General features: G+C 42.3%; 1 protein-coding gene across 2 annotated transcripts in view; it reads left to right on the forward strand.

Moving 5' to 3' along the window:
- Positions 1–9,372, forward strand: part of LOC119285450 (DNA mismatch repair protein MSH5) — a 20,501-nt gene that overhangs the window by 8,754 nt on the left and 2,375 nt on the right. For both annotated transcript variants that reach the window (XM_037564725.1, XM_037564734.1), the window contains 15 exons: positions 927–1,028; positions 1,125–1,169; positions 1,733–1,810; positions 2,511–2,561; positions 2,650–2,731; positions 7,132–7,205; positions 7,269–7,365; positions 7,828–7,924; positions 8,002–8,091; positions 8,190–8,254; positions 8,341–8,399; positions 8,623–8,699; positions 8,867–8,953; positions 9,022–9,083; positions 9,173–9,234. In XM_037564725.1, coding sequence (XP_037420622.1) covers positions 927–1,028; positions 1,125–1,169; positions 1,733–1,810; positions 2,511–2,561; positions 2,650–2,731; positions 7,132–7,205; positions 7,269–7,365; positions 7,828–7,924; positions 8,002–8,091; positions 8,190–8,254; positions 8,341–8,399; positions 8,623–8,699; positions 8,867–8,953; positions 9,022–9,083; positions 9,173–9,234 — 1,128 coding nt within the window. The remainder of the gene's footprint in view (positions 1–926; positions 1,029–1,124; positions 1,170–1,732; positions 1,811–2,510; positions 2,562–2,649; positions 2,732–7,131; positions 7,206–7,268; positions 7,366–7,827; positions 7,925–8,001; positions 8,092–8,189; positions 8,255–8,340; positions 8,400–8,622; positions 8,700–8,866; positions 8,954–9,021; positions 9,084–9,172; positions 9,235–9,372) is intronic.

Consider the following 9,372-nt stretch of genomic DNA (forward strand, 5'->3'; position numbering starts at 1 on the left):
GTGTGGGGGGTGGGGTGGTGGTGGTGGTGAGGAGCTGGTCTCGTCTCAAGAAACCATTTCAACCCTTGATCATGGAGCTTCCCTTTCCAAGTAGCAAAATGATAAATGGAAGGTGTCATTGCGTACAGGTTGTCCATCCCGACCGAAACATATTCTGGAACAAACTTCTGATCAGGTCACGCTATTGTCGGCTGACTGAACTTATTTTGCACTGCTTTCAAGTAAAGAACTCTTGTGCTAATGCTTTCCTCCACACACAAAGATCACTCCTACTCTCTTTTAAAGTTAGCTTCCCATCACATCTTGCTCCTTGCCGATGCGGTATTGTTGTCTGGGATGTTCAGCTGGACAAGCTAGATACAAGACAGACTCTTCTGCGATGTGCCTGCATGCTGTCACCAGGCACTGGGATCAGACAGGTCTAGCTGGACGCGAGCAACAATGTCTATGCCAGCCTACAAGCAACATCTATCCCCTTTTTTCCCTTTTATCTTTTTTACGGTGTGTCTTATGCATATATATCCATTTTATATGAAAGCACAGAACGAAACACCGGAACTCTCTGGTACCAATAATAATGTTCCATTCCAAACACCAAACTAGGAAGCTCGCCAGAATGGAATTAATAAGTATGTCTAGTACAGTACTTGTGGAGAACTCAAATTTGGAACATGCCTCTGCTGTTTCCTAGTTGAACTAAGTAAATGCTCAGGCAAGTCGCCTACTTAAGATTTTGGGCAGGAAATAACAGAACAATTATCATGGTGCATGTTTTGATTATTGCTTTGTACCGTTCTGTAATGAATCTGATATCCAGTGTTGGACACTGAAGGTTACTGATCAATGGCGCACAAACGTGGTGTGTAGGTTATTTATCTCCTCTTGTTTCTCTTGGTAATTTTCTTTGCCCGCTTCTCTTGCTTCAGTGCATTTGCTCTTTGCTTCATATAAACAAGATTTTTGAGGTAGGAATATCAGAGCATCTGGCAAATAAGTTGCAACATATGAGCATTGACTTGGTTGAAAAGGTACTAGTCTCCAAGCCGGTGCTGTTACTTCCACAACTAACTAATGAAAGTTTGAACTTAAGAAGTTCCTTTATTCTTGGATGCATATGTTTTCAGGCAAATTCTTCAATTACAGCAGAGCTGGATTATGTATCGAATCTGGTTAGTACTCGTACCGTTGTCCCTCACTTTGAATGCAGAAGAAAGTCTGTGCATGCGTTTTACCCTTGTCTTTGACTTACATTGATATGCTGTGATATTTTAGATCATTACATACAACAATATGACCATCTCAAATTTTTGAAATAGTATGAGTTAATGCTATACCGTATAGCTTTGTACAAATCTGCCTACTGGTATCTCTAACTAGGCAACTGATCTTAGTGAATTATATGAATTGGTGTGGTCAGCAAGCACTCGGCTTCTAACATCATGTAGCATAGATTTGCATGAAATGATTTACGGATACTCTTGTATGAAAAGTTATTTGTGAAATTTGTTGCTTCAGACCTTGGTAAACATTTTTTTCTTCCTGGGAAGTTAATTCACATTTCTGCTGAATCTGTGGCTCTGTGCAGTGAATGAGTGGTTGTGTTACAATTTTATCCAAATAATATGTCAGTATCTTATAGAGTGAATACATATTTATTTTTCTGGGGATTTTTGAGGCTTGCTGTTGTTGTTTCACCTTTCATAAAATGATGACCTCTATCTATTATTGATAGGTGATTGGTGTCATTGACGTACAACGGAGTAAGGAAAAAGGCTATGAAACATTGGTGAAAGAAAATTTATGTGATGAGGTCAGGCCTTGGGGTGCTTATCCTGGAGCTGTATTCTATTGTCCTATAAATTATACTTTTTAATCGATCCCATACTTTACTTTATATTCAATAATCATTTAGTTGTAATCTATCACTAAAAGCCAATTATCAAACTCCCATCTCTTTGTGCAATAGTTGAAGCAGGCTTATTGCTTTGCCTTGAGCCTAACCAGTACTTGTGGTATTCGTCCTGTTCAGTTGTTGCAGTTGGTGATTGCCATATAACACTATTAAATAGTTTTTTTTTCATTTTCCTCAAATCATAGTTATGTTCTGCTTTGCTAAATACTCCCTCTGTCCCATAATATAAGATGTTATCACGACCAATATGTGAGTACATCGGTTGTAATAACGTCTTATATTATGTGACGGAGGGAGTACTTCAATGGCTCACAGGGGTCTGGTCGAATTGGGTAATAAGAACAGATCGTTGTGTTGTGTGGACCTTGTCTGCACATTTGGGTGGGTGTGCACATATGTGGGTACTATTTAAAGTTTGAACACCATTCTTTAATGTGATAATAATTCATCATAACATTAAATCTTCTTGGCAACTTCTGTGGTTCTTCAAAATATCTTGATTTTCCTTTTAAGTTTGGTATCTAGTATTGTATGTTTGCTTTTTCTCAACGATATGGCCTTGTTCTTCTAATCAAATGAACCTCCTTGTGAAATATAGTTGGATGAACTGAGGATGGTGTATGAAGGATTACCTGACTTTCTGGAGCAGGTGATGGATCTTCCAAAGTGAATTTAATTTGAAGCGTCAACTTTTTATGCCTTTGTTCGGTAAATTGTAACAGTTTAGCTGCTTCTAGGTTTCAGCTAATGAAAATGCCTCCTTCCCTTTCTCGCTCGAATGCAGAAAAGCTCCGCTAATTGTCTATGTACACCAAATAGGTATTTTTGTTGCTGATCCCCAGATAGAACTTTATTCTTTTTATCCTGTTAAATTTGATACTATCGAGCCCTCCATATGATATACATTGCTATTGCATGCGCAAGCTTTGTCCTCTTTCTTTTATTTATGCTATGGAAGGTCTCCGTTTCTACTATACTAACATGAAATATACATAGCAGGGGTTCTTACTAATTTGCTTTCTTTTTTTAGAAATCAACGTATTTTTTTCGGTCATCAAGCATTTTTTTTGGGTCCAAAGTTAATCTTACAGGAGAACACGTTAGTTAAATTCCTTTTACCCTTGGTAGTTCGGCTCAAATTTGTGTGTTAGTACAGCTGGGTACTCTGGTTACACTTTGATGTAGTTGCATGAGAAACATTAATTGAGAACACCAAGAGGGAGTTCTAGGAAGGCTTGGAGGACATGGTTAGGAGTGTACCGTTTGGCAAGAAGCTCTTCATAGGAGGAGACCTCAATGGGCACGTGGGTACATGAAGGGGTGAATGGGGGCTTTGGTTATGGCATCAGGAATCAAGGAGAAGATGTCTTAAGCTTTGCTCTAGCCTACGACATGATCGTGGCTAACACCCTCTTTCAAAAGAGAGAATCACACCTGCTGACTTTTAGTAGTGGTTCAGGCTGCAGATGGGAGTGGAATTAAATGGGACTAATCAGCCCATCCCACCTAAATTGCATTAGTGGGATCCCATTGGACAAAAGGAAAATTAAGTGGGCTAGCCCTATTAACCCATTGGGAACCCACCTCACCCACCAGCCCCTTCCCTCCCCTCATCGCGAGCGACGGAGGCGGCGCTGAAAGCCATGAGGAGATGCCATCCAACAACTACGTGCCGGCATGCTGCCAACGCTTGGTCACCTGGATGAGCACAAACAGCCGCACTAACACCTGAACCGTGAGTATGGGGATGACCGCCTGCAGCTGGGCAACGAGGCACGATTTTCTCCTCCTGTTCATGCAAGTGCGCCCCGCGAGCAGAAGCTCACCGCCCCCCGCGTTGGGCAACTCCACCGCACCTGAACCTGACGCGCCCGTGCCGTTGCACCTGACGAGTTCATCACTACTCGTACACCAAGACCGCCCGGCCCCTCCTGCACCTACAACCCACAGCAGCTCGTTGGCGCAGTCGCACCCCTGCACGTGTCATGCGCCACCAGAGGCGACCAAGGTACCTTGCAGTTCATCACCTCCGACGGCACTGACCCGTCGGGACCCCGGCATTCCAGCCGCGCCTTTGTCTCCCCCTCTCGATTGAGCGCCGTGCCCTAGAAAGAGACCATCTCGCCGACCGAGTCCTCCGTGGCCAGCTTCGACAGGGCCCAGAACCGGCTCCCGTGAACCGGCGACGATCGTCCCGAGGCTTCCGCCCCGCCCTCATCGACGGCAGTGTAAGGGAGGGCCGCCGTCGCAGTATCCGCCAAGCTGTCGGCGTGTCCCGCTCCAACGGCCATCTCCTCTTCCATCATTATGTCATGCAAGCTACTGGTTCGGCTGCCTGCGGCGATCGTGTTTGTACGCGTTGTGGCTCATCTTCATCGTGAGTGCATTTGCTAGTAAATGTGATCCCACTTGTGCCCACATAGTTTGCGTAAGTTGTGACGGGATGGCTGGTGATTCCCACCAAACGTAGTGGGATCAAGTGGGCTAAAGGTGGGAGTCCCATGTATAGTCCCACTTGCAGCCTGAGTAGTGGTCAACACTCTAGCCGGATTGATTTCATCCTCTCGAGAAGAGAAGACAGGCATGCGTGCCTAGATTGTAAGGTGATATCTGGAGAGTGTTGTCCCTTGACATAGCTGGTGGTGACTGACTTCCGCTTTCGGATTTGTGTCCAGCGGGATAAGCGTGCCAAAGTCGCTAGAACGAAGTGGTGGAAGCTCAAGGGGGAGGGAGCTCAGGCATTCAAGGAGAGGATCATTAAGGAGAGCCCTTGGGAGGAAGGAGGCGATGCAAACAATATGTGGATGGCGACTTGCATTCGTAAGGTGGCCTTAGAGGAGTTTGGAGTGTCCAGGGGAAGTAAAAGAGAAGCTAAAGATACTTGGTGGTGGAACGATGATGTCCAAAAGGCTATTAAGGAGAAGAAAGATTGTTTTAGACGCCTCTACCTAGATAGGAGCGCAGACAACATAGAGAAGTACAAGATGGCAAAGAAGGCCGCAAAGCGAGCTATGAGTGAAGCAAGGGGTTGGGCGTATGAGGACCTCTACCAGCGGTTAGACACGAAGGAAGACGAAAGGGACATCTATAAGATGGCCAAGATCCTAGTGAGGAAGGCGAGGGATGTTGACCAAGTCAAATGCATCAAGGACGGAGCAGACCGGTTCCTAGTGAAGGACAAGGAGATTAAGCATAGATGGCGGGAGTACTTTGAGAAGCTGTTCAATGGGGAGAATGAGAGCTCTACCATTGAATTGGACGACTCCTTTGATGATACCAACAGGCATTTTTGTAGCGAATCCAGGAGTCAAAGGTCAAGGAGGCTTTAAAAAAGATGAAAGGAGGCAAGGTGATGGGCCCTGATCATATCCCCATTGAGGTGTGGAGAGGCCTCAGAGACATAGCTATAGTATGGCTAACTAAGCTTTTCAACCTCATTTTTGGGGTAAACATGATGCCAGAAGAATGGAGACGGAGTATATTAGTACCAATCTTCAAGAACAAGGGGGATGTTCAGAGTTTTTACTAATTACCATGGAATTAAGCTGATGAGCCATACATGAAGCTATGTTAGAGTCATTGAGCACCGCTTAAGAAGTATGACAAGCGTGACAAAAAATAGTTTGGTTTCATGCCTGGGAGGTCGACGATGGAAGCAATTTTCTTGGTACGACAACTCATGGAGAGATACAGAGAGCAAAAGAAGGATCTGCATATGGTGTTCATTGACTTAGAGAAGGCCTATGATAAGATACCACGGAATGTCATGTGGTGGGCCTTGGAGAAACACAAAGTCCCAACAAAGTACATTACCCTCATCGAGGACATGTATGCTAATGTTGTGACAAGTCTTTGAACAAGTGATGGTGACACTGATGACTTCCCGATTAAAATAGGACTGCACCAGGGGTCAGCTTTGAGCCCTTATCTTTTCACTCTGGTGATGGATGAGGTTACAAGGGATATACAAGGAGATATCCCATGGTGTATGCTCTTTGCGGATGATGTGGTGCTAGACGATGATAGTCGGACGGGGGTCAATAGGAAGTTAGAGCTATGGAGACAAACCTTGGAATCCAAAGGTTTTAGACTTAGTAGAACTAAAACCGAGTAGCTCTCAGCTGTATATAGCATGAGGTGCGGTTTCAGTACTAGTAGGCACGAGGAGGAGGAGGAGGTTAGCCTTGATGGGCAGGTGGTGCCTCAGAAGGACACCTTTAGATATTTGGGGTCTATGTTGCAGAAGGATGGGGATATCGATGAAGATGTGAATCATCGAATCAAAGCTGGATGGATGAAGTGACGCCAAGCTTCTGGCATTCTCTGTGACAAGAGAGTGCCACAAAAGCTAAAAGGCAAGTTCTATAGGACGGCGATTCGACCCGCAATGTTGTACGGCGTTGAGTGTTGGCCGACTAAAAGGCGACATGTTCAACAGTTAGGTGTGGCGGAGATGCACATGTTGAGATGGATATGTGTCCACACAAGGAAGGACCGAGTCCGGAATGATGATATACGAGATAGAGTTGGGGTAGCGCTGATTGAAGAGAAGCTTGTCCAACATCGTCTAAGATGTTTTGGGCATATTCAGCACAAGCCTCCAGAAGCGCCAGTGCATAGCGGACGGCTAAAGCGTGCCTATAATGTCAAGAGAGGTCGGGGTAGACCGAACTTGACATGGGAGGAGTCCGTAAAGAGGGATCTGAAGGACTGGAGTATCGACAGAGAACTAGCCATGGACAGTGGTGCGTGGAAGCTTGCTATCCATGTACCAGAACCATGAGTTGGTTGCGAGATCTTATGGGTTTCACCTCAACCTACCCCAACTTGTTTGGGACTAAAGGCTTTGTTGTTGTTGTTGTTGTTGTTGTTCATAAGAATGGAGTGAGTATGTGACCATCGACTAAGTAATTAGGTTCATTGTTCAAATATTTGTTTTAGCTCCTTGTTTGACTAGTACAAATTAAAGTTTGAGGCAATATCTGCAAGAAGATAAGGGTTTGAGTCTGGTCTGCATGTGGATTGGAAATATTAGCTATTTGTTTGTAAACTTCTTTCTGGTTGTGATTTACTAGTTTCTTTGTCTAATTTACTATAGTTGGTACTGGAGTGTTACAGGTTGCTGGATAGTGCTTGTAAAATGCAATATGCAATCGTTCATAGGAACTAAAAGTTAATAATGAGAACACTCATGTGTTTACCATTTATGACACTAACAGGATACTTGATGTGTTTTTTTGATGAGAAGATAAGTGAGGCCTTGTTAATAGAACTTCAAGATTTTGAATTTGCGGTAAGCTGTGTGTTGTTTTATTTCGTTTGATTGTTAATGTGTAATAAGTTCTATGCTCATCAGTTTTCAGAGGATGGGGAAGAGAGAAGGTTCTACTACCATACTCAGAAGACAAGAGAGCTGGACAACCTTCTGGGAGATATTTATCATAAAATTCTTGGTAGCTTAAATAATTTATCTACTTATTTAATTCTGCTCCCAATGCTGTGGTTTCTTATCGAATTATGTATACTGTTGGTGCAATAATCATATTTTCCCTGATGAAGATAGAGCTACACTTACAAATGAGTTTATTTTGAACTTGATGTTCGATGGTACTTTACCTTTAAAGTTACAGGCCATGAATAAGCAAACAGTGAGCATTTCACCTTAACAAGTTTATCTTGCCATCTTCTCCAGATATTACATGCCTGTGGATTTCGGAATGTAATTTTATATTCATCTGCCAATTTCTTGCTATTTTATATTTTGTTCCAGAAATTTCTATAGTTCAAGTTTACATGTAACCTTTTTTAAAAAAACGGGTCTAAATGTGTGTCTTATTGAAGTTTCAATGGATATTCTTCTTGTATTTCCATAAATCTGCAAATGGATAATGACTTTGGCGTTGTTGCGCTGACAGACATGGAAAGAGCAATCATAAGGGATCTAGTATGCCGTGTTCTTCAGTTTCTACCTCAACTGACAAAAGCAGTGAACTTTGCAGCAGAACTTGATTGGTATGCACATATTTGTTACACACATTCAACTTACTGACAATATGGCGATCTAACGAGCTCCTGTTCTGTTACATTAGTATTTTATCATTGGCAATTGTTGCGCGCCAAAACAATTACGTGAGGCCCATCTTAACTGAGGATTCCATACTTGAGATACAGAATGGAAGGTTAGTATTGTTTTTTTTATTCCCATGTTACATGTTAGTTGGGTATTACTAACAGTCTTATGGTTGAAGGCAATGAACTTACTTCAACAACAATTTAGACATGCTTTGCAGGAAATGACCGTTGACACATTTGTTCCAAATGATACGAAAATCCGCAGTGCAGGTGGCTAGTTCCCAAGATATTTGATATTCTAAACTTAGTACTTCTCTTATTGTCAAGAATATGATTTATGGCTATTTTTATCTCAGGAAGAATAAACATAATAACTGGACCTAACTATTCAGGGAAAAGCATTTACATTAAGCAGGTAATGTTACCTGAGAAGTGCTTTGTGCACCCCAAACTAAATTGCACAAATGCTTAGGCTGTATCAGTTAGTTCTGGATTAAAACATGGCTGCAGATCAGATCGTTAATGTACTTTAAATTTTGTGTTTTTTTACTTCCTAGGGAGAGCATGTACGAACTCCTACTTTCATGAACTCAAAGTTGCGAAATAAAGTTCAAGTTGCGTTGGATATTTGCTTTCAGGTTGCATTGGTGGTTTTTCTTGCTCATATTGGAAGCTTTGTTCCTGCTGATTCTGCTGTTGTTGGATTGACTGATAGGTTTGTGTTTATATGACATGTTTCAGTATGAAGAATTGAGGGGAAATTATTAGTGTATTAGTGTTGTAGGTCAAATGCTAATATGTATACGGTTCATGACACACAGTTATCGTAGTAATCCTAGATTGAAGTTTTATATATCTGACATGTTTAATAACGTTTTGTAGGATATTCTGTGCAATGGGAAGCAAGTCAATGACAACTGAGCAGTCAACATTTATGATTGATTTACATCAAGTTGGAACAATGCTCAGGTATCATATTTGTATCCACCCTTAAGTTGTCTTGCGATCTTGAACATACAACCAAAGAAATTTTGCAGGCATGCAACATCGAGATCACTGTGCTTATTAGATGAATTCGGTAAGGGTACTCTAACAGAAGGTGAGACCACAGAAAATCTGAAATTCTTCCTCCCATCCTCAACATGACTTAAGAGTAGATGGCTAATTTTCTTTCCTGATTCCTTGCAGATGGTATTGGTTTGCTTGGAGGGACTATCAGTCATTTTGCAAATTATGATTATCCTCCAAAGGTTAGGTAGCTGGATAAATGTTACTGTTGATTATGAATCTGATAGTATTGCCTGTCTGATCTTCCTTACAGCCACACTTGAAGTTAATACCATCATTTCATAGTTTACTAGCTCAGATTGCTACTATCTCCCCCCCCC

The sequence above is a fragment of the Triticum dicoccoides genome, chromosome 1A, assembly GCF_002162155.2.
Source record: "Triticum dicoccoides isolate Atlit2015 ecotype Zavitan chromosome 1A, WEW_v2.0, whole genome shotgun sequence".
Classification (NCBI taxonomy): Eukaryota; Viridiplantae; Streptophyta; class Magnoliopsida; order Poales; family Poaceae; genus Triticum; species Triticum dicoccoides.